The sequence below is a fragment of the Castanea sativa genome, chromosome 1, assembly GCF_040712315.1.
Source record: "Castanea sativa cultivar Marrone di Chiusa Pesio chromosome 1, ASM4071231v1".
Taxonomy (NCBI): Eukaryota; Viridiplantae; Streptophyta; class Magnoliopsida; order Fagales; family Fagaceae; genus Castanea; species Castanea sativa.
Genome location: NC_134013.1, coordinates 65567501 through 65583234, shown reverse-complemented (window position 1 = coordinate 65583234; position 15734 = coordinate 65567501). Strand labels below are relative to the sequence as shown.

The following is a 15734-nucleotide window of genomic DNA, read 5'->3' as shown; positions in this document are numbered from 1 at the left end:
GTCTTTGGAATTTGCATGATTTTTGTTTTGTCCCTAAAAATTTTTAAGAAACATTTTTTCCCATTAATTTAGGAATAAAAATAAGGACAGAAATATATAAAAAGAATAGGGATGATTTTTTTTTTAGAAGTGTAAGGATATACACTTAGAAAGTATGCAAATTTCAAAAGTTTAAGGGTGAAAAACTTTCTAAAGTTTAAGGATAGAAAACTAAAATCATACAAATTTTAGGGATAAATAAAGTTCAAAGGATATTTTTTTTCATAAATTCAAAAGGCTCTTCTTTATAAAAATTCTTTACGCGTAATTACGTTATAAAATAACTATTCTTAAAATTATAAGATTAAATTTTACTTAATTAGGGACTTGAATAAAAAAAAAAAAAATTTCACCTTAAAAGAAAAAAACAAAAACAAGTACAACAATAACACTACCCATGTATTGAAATGAATGCAAAGTCCGAGTTCGGAGTTCTGACCCCAACACTCTCTTTTGTAGACTTCCACACACACACACACACACACACACACACACACAGCTTTTTTTTGGTTTCTATTGTTTCATCCAAATTCTTGTCCTTGATAAAATCGTTCTGCTCTGTTTTTTATTTGGCCCTTCATACATAATAATTCGCATTTGGCAAAGCTCCTTTTCTGTCCCAACTCAACCCAATCGAGTCCAACCCAGTTCAGCAAATTGCACAGTGAGGGCTTTCTTCATAGTTCTTCACACCTTAACATTCGGTAACACCCCCTAATTTCTCTATTTAAATTACATTTAGCAAAACTACATTAAAGTTTCTTTCTTTCTTTTTGTTTTTGTGAATTTGGATTCAAATTAGTATATTCATAATTTTATTTTTATGCTTCTCCTTTTTCACTAGGATGCTAGATATGAAATTTAGATTAGTGGGGTTGTATCAATGAGTCCTATGCTATGCACAATACCCATATCAGTGCTATCAAGATTACATACACAGAATCCTTTTATGTGGATAGTTCTCAAATATTTCATCCAAAAGAACAAAAAAAAAAAAAAAAATCTTGGAAGCTTCTATATATAGTTGTTAATGCAGGTAGGAAAAGCTTGTATTGGATTTTACTTGTCATTACTTTCAATTGTTTTTTTCCTGCTTGAAATTTGCATAGAATTATAGTTTTCCACCCATCATTTTGTGTTTATAGAAACCCCATTTTCTCTCCGACTAGTTTACTGTATTTATAAGCAAATGGAAAACATATTGCTATTTTCCTTGGCCAATGAGCTATACCTCAAATGGCACTTTCTCATTTCATTATAATGGATGAAGGGTGAGGTTGTGGGTTTGAGACCCACTGGGTAAGTGCATAGCTCACTGATTAAAAAAGAACTGTTTTCCTTGCAATGTTTTGGTTGTTTAGCTTTAGTATTTCTAGGTTCTCATTTGCATTCTTTGGGTTATATTTGATGTGGATTGTTTAAAAGAAATTCACCTGAAAGGCCCAAAAAAAAAAAAAAAAAAAATTGGAATCTACTATATGATTGTTAATGGAGGTGGGAAGAGCTTGTAATGGGATTTGAAATCACTTGCAATTTTTTTTCCTTAATTTGCATAGGATAATTATTTTCAACCTTTTTTTATTTTATTTATATATAATAACCCCAATTTCTTTTGAACCATTTTACTGTATATTTTTGATAAGTCACCCTTTTACTGTATATATAAGCAAATGGAAACATATTACTATTTTTCCTAGCAAAATTTTAGTTATTGGGTTTTCATTTGCATTCTCAGGGGTTATATATTCTTGCTAGATATTGAAGAGGTGCGTATAAAGAACTGCAAAATGGTGATTAAAATGCTTCTGCAAAACCTTAATTATAGTAATCATCGAGTGCATGCTCCACTGCCCCTTCAGTACTTTATTCGAAACTTTTCACTATGGTCAATGAAAAAGGATCCAGATCTAGAATCGGCTCTGTCTAGAAATCGTCGATGGATAGTCAATAATCAGATCAAGAACATAATTCTTCGATGCCCAAACCAGGCAGCATCTGTGAAATTCCTACAGAAGAAATTCAAGACCCTTGATCTCCAAGGAAAAGCTCTAAATTGGCTTAAAAAATACCCATGCTGCTTTGAAGTTTATCTTGTTGGCGATGAGTACTATTGTCGGCTAACAAAACGGATGATGTTTTTGATAGAAGAGGAAGAATCTGTCAAAGATAATCAGGAACCGATATTTGTTGATAGATTGGCAAAGTTGCTTATGATGAGCTTGAATCATAGACTCAATGTTATGAAACTTAATGAATTAAAGAGGAACTTTGGTTTTCCAGATGACTATCTAATCAGAATTGTGCCGAAGTACTCAGATATGTTCCGGATAGTTAATCATAGCAGTAGACGGAGTTCAATGGAAATTGAACTGGTTTCTTGGAACCCTGATCTAGCAGTTTCCACAATTGAAGCCTCTGCTCGGAAGCATGGTTCTCAGCCATGTTTTTCATGTTCATTGCCCTCAACTTGGGTGAAGTCATGGGAAAGGTTTCATGAATTTAATGCATCTCCTTATATTTCACCCTACTTGGGCCCCAGAGGTTTATTGGAGGGATCAAAGGAGTCAGAGAAGAGGACTGTGGGCTTGGTGCACGAGTTATTGTCTTTGACACTGTGGAAGAAAGTGTCAATAGTGAAGCTAGGCCATTTTAGGAGAGAGTTTGGCATGCCAGAGAAATTGAATGTTCTGCTGCTTAAGCACCCTGGCATATTTTATGTTTCAAATAAGTATCAAATATATACTGTACTTCTTAGAGAGGGATATAATGGGTCAGAACTAATAGATAAAGATCCTCTCGTTGTTGTGAAGGAAAAATTTGGGGAGCTGATGCAGGAGGGACTTCATGAATATAATAAGAGGCACTATTTGGTGAATTTAGAGAAGAGAAAGAAAGACATGGTTTTGGGTAGATTAAACAAAAGCAAGGATAGAAACTCTGAAATTTCTGAAAATGATGACCAGGGAGACAAGTTAGGAGGTCTGTTTGACCCAGAAGAAAGAAAACGGTTTTATAAAATTCTCTTTGATGATGTTGTTCCATAAATTTCAATGGAGGTGCGATCTGGTGTTTAAGATATCAACTTTCTGCATGTATTTATTTGCAGTCTTGGAGTTCTCCATGACTTACATGTCACCCATATTTATTATGAAGAAGTAACTCTATGTGCAGATTTGAAGTACTAGATGAGGAATTGAGTGATGATGATGAGGGTGGTGGCCAAAGGTAACTCTCTTTTAATTGACTCCAATCCACTCAATGTCAAAATTCTGTTTAGATACTTCAATGTTATCTTTTCTGTCACATTATTTTGTATTATTACATGGCTTATTATGCATGCTACTTGATTCACGTGGAGAATTCTCTTATGTCTTGATGATATTTAGATTATGGAGTGATCTTGAGTTTATTGGCTTTCTGATAGTTTCTACTGGCATAAACAAATTAGATTTAGTTTTTTTGATTAGTAACAAAAAACAAATTAGATTTAGTTATAGAGAATTATCGTTCCCTAGATGAATATCTTTATGTATTGAAGCCTTCAAGGTCATCTGTGATGAACTAGCTGCTATACACAAACCTGTCGATGATGCAGACGAAGTCTATTGGGCCCTCAATGGACTTGGAAGCAAGTATGATAACCTTGTCATAGCCATGCAGGTAAGATCTCCTTTACCATCTTTTGAATAGTTTGTTAATCTCTTGTCAATCTGTGAGAGAAGACAAGAAAATCGCAGCTTGAATGAAAATAAAGCATTGTTTACTCAATGTCAAAATAGAGGTCGACGGTCTTCAAACAGTCGTAGTGAAGGATATCATGAAGGTGGCAACTTGAATCCAAATGGACAGCTTTACTCAATCTCACTACAGTTGGGCTCAACAGCCTACTTCTTGAGGCACCTTGAAAAGATTAGTTGGACAAACACAACAATGTAACAGCTGAATCACAATGCTCCAAAGGACATGGCTTTACTCAATCTCACTACACTTGGGCTCGACAACCTACTTCTTAGGTACCTCGAAAAGACTAGTTGGACAAACACAACAACGTGCTCAACAGCTGAATCACAATGCTCAAAAGCAAAAGGTGATTGTTATACATCAAATATGTGAGAAACCGGGACATAAAGCTATCAGTTTTTGAAATAGATACAATCATGCCTATCAAGATGAAGAGATCCCCATAAGCCATGACAGTAATGTCTTTCTCTGATCCACAAGATCTTGAATGGATTCCTAGGTCAGGTACAACCTCTCATGACTAATGACTTGGGTAAACTCCACTCACTTTACCCTTATTGAGGTTCAGATGTAACTATTATTTGTGACGAGAAGAGTATAAAATCACTCATGTTGGAAATATGTCTATATCTACTCCATATGGATTACAGGATCTTAAAAATGTTCTGTTGGTGTTGAATATTACAAAGAATTTGCTTTCTGTTGGAAAACTTATTGATAACTTATTTTGTGTCACCATTTTCTCATCTAATGGCTTTGTGATTAGAGATGAGAAAACATGGAAGACCCCTCATGGTCATGGAAAAGGTGGTCTTTGCATGTGGGAGGAAGCATGTGCTTTGTTCTCTGCAAATGAAAGCCTTAGAGAAGATTTGGCACCAACAGTCAGGACACCCTATACAAAAATTATTTCCTTTCTTAAGCAAAAATCCATTTTTTGAAGTTAGATGGTTAAAACTTGTAAACTTATCTTGTTGACAAGGCACAGAGTGATTTTCCACTACAGAAGATACATTGTGATCTATGGTGCATGGCACCAATTACTTCTGTCCAATTTTTTTGATACTATGTGTCCTTAATATACACATGGATGTATACTTTAAGGTATAAATCAATAGTCTTTGATTGATTCCAAAGATTCAAGAAATTGGTAGAATTACAAGCATAAAATTTGAGCTTTGCAAAGTGATGGAGGTGGTGGATTTGGAAAACTGGAATTCTCAAAATATTTACCTAACCATTGCATAATTAGACAATGTCTTGTCCTCGAAATATACCTAATACTCCAGGAAAGACCGCCATATAGTAGAATCAATGGGGTCTCACTTTACCGTATCATGGTAAAGTACCAAGTGTATTAGGTATGGAAACTCCCTTTACACTCTTACATGGAAAAGATCTTGATACACCTATCTATATAGGGTGCGGCTTGTGTCCGGTGAAAGTTTTCACTGGACACGGTAGGATTCGAACACGTGTCCAAGAGCTTCACTGGACACTTGGATTACAGATAGTGTCCACTCTTTGACACGTGTTCGAATCCTGTCGTGTCCAATGAAAATTTCACTGGACACAAGCTCTGCCCATCTATATATCTATATAATATCTAAAATTTAGTGTAGCATTTAATATTATGACGTTCATGTAGAGCTACATTATTGGCCAAGTCACCATTTTTTATTATTGATTTGTTACTTTAATTTTTTGATAATATTAAATATACTAAACTGTCTAAGATATTATTAGAAAAAAAAAAACTATCCAAGTTGAATGTGCAAAGTCAAGTGGTTAATATATTTAATATTATAAAAAATTAGAACAAATCAATAAATAAAAAAGGGTGATGTGGCCAATGACTTGGTCTATTTTGGTTTAATCTGGTCCAAATCGGTCTACTCAGTCCATTTGGTCTACTTTGGTCCATTTTGGTGCACTTACTTAAGAATAGGAAAAGACATGTTTGGATTGAGGTTACTTATTCTAAATTCAAATTTATTAAAAAATATAGATGGGAAAAAGTACTAATATTATTTTTAATTGTTTAATTTAATGATTTGTGACATTATATTTCTTTATGTTTTTTTCCCCTTATTTGAAATTAGTATTTTAATTTGAGTAAATTACACAATTTGAGTGTTTTTATATGATATAATTTGAATTTGAAAACCAATTTTTAAGTTAGATAGAAATTAGGGGATTGCTATAACTATGATTCTTTTAACCTTTTAAATGATTTAGATGAGCACATGAATTTTTTTTTAATCTATTGACATGTGAAATGAAGCTCATTTTGCAATATATATGTTATTCAACATACCATGGCAAAAATTCATTTATAAAAAAAATTATTGTCCTCTCCATTCTCAAACAAGAGTGATCATATATATATTTTTTCATATAAGCACTTAAAATAGTTAATATGACAACACAAGGCCGCATGAAGCAAGCTCTTTATGTTGATGACTCTATTGTGTAGTTGGAAGAGGTACCAAACTTTTTACTGAACAAAAAAAAAAAAAAAAATCAACACCACACAAAAAATTGTAACTGTCCCACGCCTGCAACTACTAGTACTAATTTATGATGTTTGACATATGGTTGTGATCACACTAATGCCTTTGACATGCTTGGATAATTGGAATTGGTGGGTCTGAGAGTGAACCATTGAGTATGTGATTAGCAAACCACTGATTAGCAGCCTGAGAGTAATGCACACCATCCCAGCTAACATACTGTGAAGGATTAGCACAAGAAGCACCATACACCTCACTTCCATTTACAATTGCTTTTGACCCACACCAGACATGATCGTAATTCACATGATACCCACAGCAGACCTTCAGGGGATCGACAAATCCTGTAAAAGAAGTTACTCATGTAGAACAAGTTGTCCCAGAATCACAGCATCAGTAATAGCCATCACATTTGACACTTTCCTTTGACATGAATGTAACAATGGCCTTAAGGTAGAAAGCCAAATGCAGTCTTTTCACAAGGAAGACAAAGGCCAGAATGGCAAGTGACATTATACTTTTTGAGCTTTTGTGCTCTTTTTTCCTCGGCTTTGACTTCATTTTGATATTACTTTCGTTAAAAGGTATATTTCTTTTTAGATATAAAAAAAAAAAGACGATGACAACCAAACTTAAGCCCCAAAAATTTGGGGTTGTGTATGGATTCTCAACAAACTAATCTTGGTTTGCCACATGTATTCTTTTACAAAATATCAAACTAATTAATAGTAGTAAAATGTACCATATCTTAAGAGTAACAAAAATTGTAAGCTCAAAAGAGTGTCATGGTAAACCTTGAGAGGCTTGTAAACTGATAAGTAATGTGATGAACATCATGATAAATACCTTCATTCTTTGCATTGCTGATTAGTCCATATTTTGCAGCATATAGATCCACATATGTTATTGCTGCTTCTGGGAGCTCTGCCCTTAGTTTGATCACCCTGTCCTTGAGCTGCTTGTTGAACTCTACAGCCATGTCATTTTGACCCTTGACACAGCCTTGCTGGTCAAGATAGCCAGGCGGTGGATTATGATTGTAAAAAAAATTCAAAGGCAAGCATCCAATAGGCCCTGTGTTGTGTATCCAGAATGTCCTCCCCCCTTGTTGATATATGCGCTGCAAGTAGTCCATTACAATCATTTCATATTAAGACATGCTTAATAAAACTCACAATTGTTCAATGTTTCAGATCTTAGCAATGTTAGAGAAAATAGAGAGAAAAGAGAATCAACTCAGAAATTTAAGTGCTTTGGCAACGTCTTTTCAGTGTATTTACTGCACAAGAGCGAGCAGTGGAAAAATTCACAATAAGAAAATAACGGATTTACAGTGTATTTACTGCACATTAAATTTCCCAATATACCCTAATCATAATATCATACCCCAACCTATTATTCAGCACAGGCCAATATATATATATATATATATAAAGACATCAGTGTTACTTTCCCTTCAGAATATGAGCCAGTCTCTAACAACAATCTTCTTATTTCAAGTAATCCTAGTAATCTTGATACTTACTTGGACTGCTGTGGCTAACTGATTGACAATGTCTGGCAATGCTGCACGAAGTTGGTCGAAGCTCATCTTTCGAAAACCAGCAGAAAGATCATTCTGACCAATATCAAATGTGTAAAGAGCCTTGGAGAAGTCCTGGGGTCTGGGAAGATTGTTTCTTGTCTTGGCTGGAAGTCCCAACAAACAAAATTAGCTGATGAAAATAAGCTCATCCAAACACAACAATTAGTCCTTTTTCTTTTAATGAGAATGACCTTGGTTGTAGAGATCAGCGGTGCGTGCTTTGAACTGCAGGAATTGCACAATCTGGATGTCAAGAGAGAATGGACTAATGCCATTTTCAAATATGGTTTCATTTTGCCTTCTAATAGTTGATCCTCCAGTGGCAAAATTTGCTCCATGCTGGTAACTTGTTCCGAGTGAATTCAAGTATGCACTCAAGTATGGCAATCTTAGGTGCTCAGCTGCATATATACAATTACTCAAATTAGACTACCGTCCTGAATCTATGCATTTACCATAGATAAGATAAGTAGAGTGATATAGAAATGTACGTACCTATGAAGTCTATGAGTACCCGACCATCTGAGTCCCTTCCAGCAGGCTTATGAAAGAATGAATCACCATATGGTGCTATAATGGGATCAAATGCTGCTGATATTCCTCCAGTGTCTGAATTTGAGTCACCAAAGTTGTAGATTGCTGGAAACTTACAAGGAGCTGAGCGTTGCACCTCCTTACCACTCACACCTAGAACACATAAAGCCAAGAACCCAGTTAATAATAGTCTCCCGAACTCCATTGGTGCGGCATTCAAGTAGTTCATGCTTGACCAATCTTTTTTTTTTTTTTGATGGCTTGACCACTCTAATATATAGGGACCAAGAACCAGAGGCCTAATTTAGGAAATAGTCTATACTTATCTTCTTTTTTTTTTTTTTCTATAAATAGTCCATACTTATCTACTTACTCGATCAGTTAATCTTTCTGTATTGAACTACTAGAGTCTAGAAGCCTAGGAACACAAAAAAAAAAAAAAAAAAACTCCATTCCTTGCCTTAGATAGAAAAAGAAGCATCTATATTTGTTCTTTTAAGCTGCACAATCCTAAGCATACATGGTTAGAACTGAGAAGGCCCTAATATTAGGAAGGAATGGAACCGTGATTTCATCTAAGGACCCAAAGATTGAAACAAAAATTTTCAATAATGAAAAATAAGAAATAAAAAACGCCAAATTCATATATAAAAGTTTGAAACTTCATCATTATTATGTTGTATATTAACTTCAATATTTTTCTAAATGTATGTCCAGTTAAAAGGAAAAAAAAAATTGATTAGGTTGAGCAAGACAATGGCATTATTGGTTTGGGTATTTGCAGTCCTATTGCTAGGATTTCTTTGTGGATGATTTTTTTTTTTTTGGGTATATTTGAAAGGGCTTTCATTCTCTTTTGACATGCGAATAGAGCAGAGATTCCTAGTGCATAGTGCACACCACATGGAATACATGCGTGTTAAAAGGAAGCTGACACACTTTTTGGAAAAACTGTTGGGTGCATCACGCACATGATCCAGTGGGTTTTGAGGACACAAAGAAAAAGTGTAGAGAGGAGCAGGGGAGAAAAGAAAAGAGAGAAGGAGAGGCTCTGTAACGGTAAAATGAGGGAGTTTCTCTCTCTCTCTTCAAATAAAATAAAATAATTTTAATGGTACGTGTTAGTTTTTTTTTTTTTTTTAAAACATACACGTATTAAACACACAATTATATTTTTTTTTTTCACATTTTAAAATATAAGGGAAATTACATTTTGCCCACATGTGGTTTGTCTGAAAAACATTTTGCCTACCTGTAGTTTAAAAATTGGTACTTTACCCACCTGAGGTTAGCTCCAGTTATCTTCCGTTAGCCACTTCTGTTAAAAACATGAGTAAATTTGTCTTTTTATTACCATTTTATGTCTTTCTCCTCTCAAAACATAAAAACTAAAAAAATTAAGGGGAAAGAAGATCTAAAAACTAGATTTTGTAAAAATTAAAACTAACTTTTACATCTTGTCATGAATCAACTTTTAGATCTTCTATTTTAACACATTAAAAATTGAAATTATGTGTTTCCTCACCTAAACCAAAGAATGAAAAAAAAAAAAATCAATTAAGTTCACCAGGTCTTACTCTAAGAAGCACCACAGCCTAAGCTAAATTCACAGAAGGAATTCATCTAGATTAACCCAGTTCTTTCCTTCAAGCTAACAATAGAAAGAGGATGATGTGTATCTTGCAATCCCAGACATGAGTGCATATATAACTACCAATGCAGTAAACAAAGCTCCTCGGTTGTATGGATAAAATACACCAACCAACACAAGCATAAAAACGAAGACAGTGCTGGAAATACAAACAAAGAATGAAGAGGGTATTTAGGATAGTGATGTGATAAACTAAGCTTCATGAATCTAAAAAATATATAAAAGTAAATAGATCCTTACAGAGTGAACAATTGGTTGCCAAAACCAAGGGCAGCAGCAAATAAAGATTTGTACTTTGGGAACCGGAAAACATCACCATAAAGATGCATAATTTCAATTTTTAATGTGTTAAAATAGAAGATTTAAAAGTTGATACATGAAAAGAAGATGTAAAAGTTTGGTTTTAATTTCTAGAAAACCTAGCTTTTAGATCTTCTTTTCCCTTGATTTTTTAGTATTTAATTTTTTGAGAGGAGAGAGACATAAAAGGGTAACAAAAATACAAATTTACCATTTTTTTTAACAGAGGTGGGTAACAGAAGACAAACGGAGCTAACCTCAGGTGGGTAAAGTGTCAATTTTTAAACCACAGGTAAGCAAAATGTTTTTTGGGCAAACCATAGGTGAGCAAAGTGTAATTTCCCCTATTTTTTTTTTTGAATAATTGGGTAAGAACTTCTCCAACTTACCTTTTGCATAATGCTTGGGATTCTACTAATTTTACTAGAGGAGCCTATATCTAGTTACTTAATAACATTACATAAAATGAAGCGAAAAAAATCCCAAAAAAGAAAACATCCTCAAATTTAGGCCAAAATCACCAAACTTTGGAAATTCTAAATTCCTCGTTATGTTATTGTGATGTTGATTAGAGAAAAAGAGTAATGTTAAGGACACAAAAAAGTTCACAATTTTTGTCATAATTTGCCACGTGGCAAGTTGCAAGTGGTGAAGGTAAATGATGGGTCCACACCACCTCTCAAAACTATCCACATAGCAAGTTGTAGAAAAAATTATGAAATTTTTTGTGTCTTTAGTATTTTCTAGATAGAAAATACAGGGATTTTATTTTAATAAGTAAAATTTATTAAAAATAAAAGATTGAATTCATTTACCAAAATAGGAAGTGAGTGGAGATAGTAGCACAACCCTTTCTATTTTGTTGAATGGGATTATATTTATAGGGTTTACCTATAAAAGAAGTGACTTGAGAGCACAAGGGTGTAAGACATGAAATGTCGGTGTAGGATGTGGATTTGGATGGGTCAAAGATTAAGTCTACTTGCTTATAGCACTATCCTGCGCATGGTTCACATTGTGCCCAAGTGAGGTCCCTAACAATGTCAAATGCCAGTGTTTGATCTGTTATGGAAGTGCCAAGGCCAACAGTGACAATGTAGTTACCAAAGCCAATGGTGAGACCGGATTTAGCTGGAAGAGTGGTGGCTTGAGAATCTCTTAATTTGTTGCCATCTGAGTTCTTAGAGAACATGGAGTGGATTGAGTTCACTCGGATTGGTCTTGAAGGAGGATTTCAGTGTGATTGAGAACCAGTAATTGGTCTTTGTTGCTTTGAAAGCATGGGCCATATTTGTGTATCACTGTTAAGGACGCCTCCCTTTTTGGACCTGAACTTAAAATGGATCATCAATTGGAAGTCGGAACAGTACATGCACATATGAATTTTGAATATAACGTGGAATCAAAACAAAGTAATTCTTGCATTTAGTCAATTACAACATGCTTTTACGTCCATAAAAAAATTACTATTAAATCGATGATAAAAGCCAATGCAGAAATAAATAAATAAATAAATAAGGCAAGATAAAATAACTTGTTCCCCACATATTACACAATTATTAATTGATTTTGTTAGATTTGTCAAAATGATACATTTTTTAATTAATAAATTATTACGATTGTGCTTATTGATTTTTCAAATTCTGAATCCCTGCTCAGTTGTCTCATTAATCATGCTAATAAGCACTGTATTTCATGGAAATAAATGTCATAAACATCACTTTTTTGGGGTCACACACACACTAGAAGTAGTTTAGATGGCTTTAAAATAGTCTAAGCAAAGGCTAGGGCACTACTTTTTTATATTAAAAAAAAGTTTACACATCTAAAGTTTTACATAGAAGTATCCAATATTATAATATATTTATTTATTTGATAATTTGATAGCTACAATAAAGGAGAGGGATAAGAACCTTGGATGTCTTGAAAACACCATAATGTGCTAACCAATTGAATTACAAAACTCTTAACTATTTTTTGTTTTTGTTTTTGTTTTTTTGTTTTTTTAAGCTTAGATTCATGAATCTACAAATCAAGACACTTTGTATGAAAGAGAAATGCTATATCTACAATAATGTTATAACAAATGCTAGGTGACAAGTTGTTTATTAACAGTTATTGGTAGACAAAAAAGTAATTTTAGTGTTGAGTTCAAATTAGAATTAGTAACAACTTACAACTTAGAATTTTTTGTGAAAATGTTATGAAAAACTTGTGGGCTTAACACTTTTCTTGCCTAACATTAGAGACCGCTCTGTTTGTTTCAGTAATGACGTTTTCTAAAAAATGAGTCATTTTTCAAAAAATATTTTCTATAAAACTACCTCATTTTCTAATGTTTAGTAGTAACTTTAAATGAGTTGAAAAATAACCTCTTAACTTCCCTTATTTAGCTTCCTGTAAGATATAATTGTTTTCCAAAAAAATTTAATGGAAAACAATCTCTAAAAATAAGCCATATTTTTTATGTTGACCAAATATAGTTTTCCTTTGACTAATATTTTTTTATGCTACCAAACACTAGAAAACATGAAAAATTATATTTACACAAAGTTTTCCATCAAAACAAACGGAGTGGAAAGGACACTTGTCACAAATATTTGAAGTCCATCTAAAATATAAAATATAAAAAAAGTTGACATTAAATTAGTTGGCAATCACTTGAGACAGAATTGAAATGCAATTAGTATCTAATATAAATTATATATATATAAAGGGTTTTAAGAAATTTTAACAACTTTAATCTTCGTCTTTTTCACTATTTTTATTTTTCTCTCTCTTGTTCTAGATTATTTATTTATTTATTTTGATGAACCGGAGAATTTTCTCCACAAAACCAAAACAAGAAGCAATACAAAACAGCTGGAGACAACAAACTTACCAACAGGCTCCTCCTCAAAAGTGATTTTTACAAAATTCAGCAAGAGAAGTATGTAAATGTATGTTTCACATTACTTTATTTAGCTTCTTATTGTTTTTTCTTTTTTTGAAAGTATGTTAAAGTATAATTATTTTTGAAAAAAAATTAGAAAAAAAGGTAAAAGCTGAATAAATAAATAAAAAACTAATTCCAAAGGCACAATAAAGCCTAAAATATCCTGACATAACAGATTTTAAAGACCGTCTGGGTAGGCACATGAGCAGCCCTATTAACTTCTCTTGATCCATCTAAAAGAATTCGGAAGCCCAGTATTTGTTATTATCGCACACCACTTCAATTCTCCGTGTGGACTCTCTTGGTGCCTGACCATGTGTTTTTATGGAAAACTAAAAAGCAACCTAGTCTTTTCACTTTTGTTTTTGAAGACTACATTTAAGGGAACCCCCCAAAAAAAAAAAAATCTCATTGGTTTTTTTTTAGGATAGCATTTAGAAATGAATGTTTGCAAATAATTTTTTTTAGTAAAAAAATTCTAATAATTGTCACCACAAATATAATTATAGTGAGTGCAATAGTAGGAAATAAAAAGCCCTCAAAATTATTTGATAGTTCACATATATCCCAAAGTTTTTTTTTTTATTTTTAAATTTCAACATGTGAAATTACATCAACTTACTATTAGGATTGTGTATTATGGATGGAGAATACTCCTCACTAATAGCAACTATGTTGGTCAAAGATGTAATTCGTTAATAAAGTTTAGATCATCTCAATATATGCTTGCCGTGTGACTCATCATATACTGACACAACACAAACTCAATCAATAATCCAATCAATTTGGAGTATTACAATAAAAATTAACATATGTAATATTCCTATATGTTGCGAAAAAAAGGAAGAAAAAAAAAAGATATACCTTATATTTAAGGGCTTGTATGGATTCGATTGTATGTATTTTCAACCAAATTCCACCTCCTCAGATTCAAAAATTTCAACCCAACCTAACCTATGATAGTTTTGAAAACTAATTTAGCCCCTCTTCTAGGGTCACCCATAGATATGAGTTGGGCTTGGTTGTCGACTATTTTGTTCTATCTAATAAAAAAAAAGTGGGTTTTTATTCAACTATTTAAACCCATTATCAAACAAATGAATATAATTTATACAATTGATTGAGCATAATTTTCCAATTTTATCAAAACTAATACTCAAAATACTAAAATAAATTAATCATACAACTTTAAACAAAGTCTCAAAATCCAAAATAAAACCAAACTAATATTTTTTTTAAAATTATATATATATATTAATTATTAATAGCATGGTTGGAGTCTAGTTACTTGTATAAAAATAATTTCAACCCAAACCCAAACCAACCAAGCTTTTAACAAAAAATTTCAATCCATCCAATCCATCATATCATGAAAACCAATATGATATATCGAGATTAGGTTGGACCAGGTCAAATTTATCGAGTTGATATATTTAACACACACTACTTGTATTATATATGGACATTATGCATGCAAAATTGATAATACAAAACCACTGTGGGGGCCCGAGGACCGAGGAAGGGATTGTTGGACTGTTAGTGTTGTTGTTGGGGCATCATATGCCCGAAGAGGGAATTCGCCCAACGAGAGGAGAAGAAGAGACAAGAGATTCTTAGGAGCTCCAAGTGGGAAGGACTGGGCGAGGAGAGAGAATCATGAAGGGTAGGGGAAGTTTCCAGCAAGAAGTAACTTGTTGCCTTCGCATTAAATGGTGGGCAACAACTTTATTAGCTGCATTGATGAGAAAGTGACCTGAACAATGTACTTCACAGCTAAGCATCTCTTTCTACCACCTTCAGCAAATGTTCAAGGGACAGGTGTCACGATAAGAATTTTGTTAGGTAAAGATAGGAAATTTCAGAGAGGGGAGGTCAGACAGAAATATAAGAAAAAGGAGTGTTAGAATAAGAATATTGAGAGAAGAGAGTGAACAGTGTATCTTTTTGTGTATTAGCAGCCTTCTCGGGCAATCTTGTATTAGGATATTTTACATACCTAATCTACGACTTTTAGTCTTTCCTCCTTATTTTTATCCTCGAGCTAGGCCCTCCCTTGTTGTTCAACCCACTCTCTCTTACAAATATATTGATTTGGGTCTGGTTGAACTGTACAAACCTTACTTTTCTAAGTGGGCTTGTACTGTTTGGTTTTTGTGTCCTTACAATTGGCGCCTTCTGTGGGGAGATCAAGGAACTGTAGGTGTGTCTTGAGTAATCATGGCTAATGTGGGGCAAGATAGGGAGGAATTCGCTGGCTTATAAAGGGAAAACCAGTTCGTCAACTTGGAGCGAAGGAGAGATAGGCAACGTACGCCAAGGGTTATGGTAGAGTCTTACCACATAGAACGTAATGAATAGAGTCACTCAAGGACAAGGAGTCACGTCTCACACGATCAGGAGACACGGAAGTTGCAACTAGAGATAAATCACCTGCGT

At 33.5% G+C, this 15734-nt stretch overlaps 2 protein-coding genes across 8 annotated transcripts; one reads left to right on the top strand and one right to left on the bottom strand.

The window, feature by feature from the left end:
* Positions 1-452: 452 nt before the first annotated feature.
* LOC142639352 (protein WHAT'S THIS FACTOR 1 homolog, chloroplastic) lies at positions 453-4459 on the top strand. 7 transcript variants are annotated; one of them, XM_075813576.1, is made up of 5 exons: positions 453-743; positions 1775-3095; positions 3211-3264; positions 3635-3699; positions 3819-4459. In XM_075813576.1, exon 2 carries the CDS (start codon positions 1827-1829, stop codon positions 3081-3083), a length of 1257 nt encoding a protein of 418 aa, XP_075669691.1. In that variant the 5' UTR covers positions 453-743; positions 1775-1826; the 3' UTR covers positions 3084-3095; positions 3211-3264; positions 3635-3699; positions 3819-4459. The 7 variants fall into 7 exon arrangements, with proteins under 7 accessions (XP_075669691.1, XP_075669684.1, XP_075669677.1 ...); XM_075813569.1 differs by having other exon boundaries at positions 3605-3699; XM_075813562.1 differs by having other exon boundaries at positions 3578-3699.
* Positions 4460-6174: 1715 nt separating this feature from the next.
* Positions 6175-8671, bottom strand: LOC142622111 (GDSL esterase/lipase At5g14450-like). The gene is made up of 5 exons (XM_075795542.1): positions 8374-8671; positions 8070-8279; positions 7819-7982; positions 7140-7413; positions 6175-6637 (listed from the first exon to the last, which is right to left on the bottom strand). Exons 1-5 carry the CDS (start codon positions 8639-8641, stop codon positions 6390-6392), a joined length of 1164 nt encoding a protein of 387 aa, XP_075651657.1. The 5' UTR covers positions 8642-8671; the 3' UTR covers positions 6175-6389.
* Between the last annotated feature and the right edge of the window lie 7063 nt (positions 8672-15734).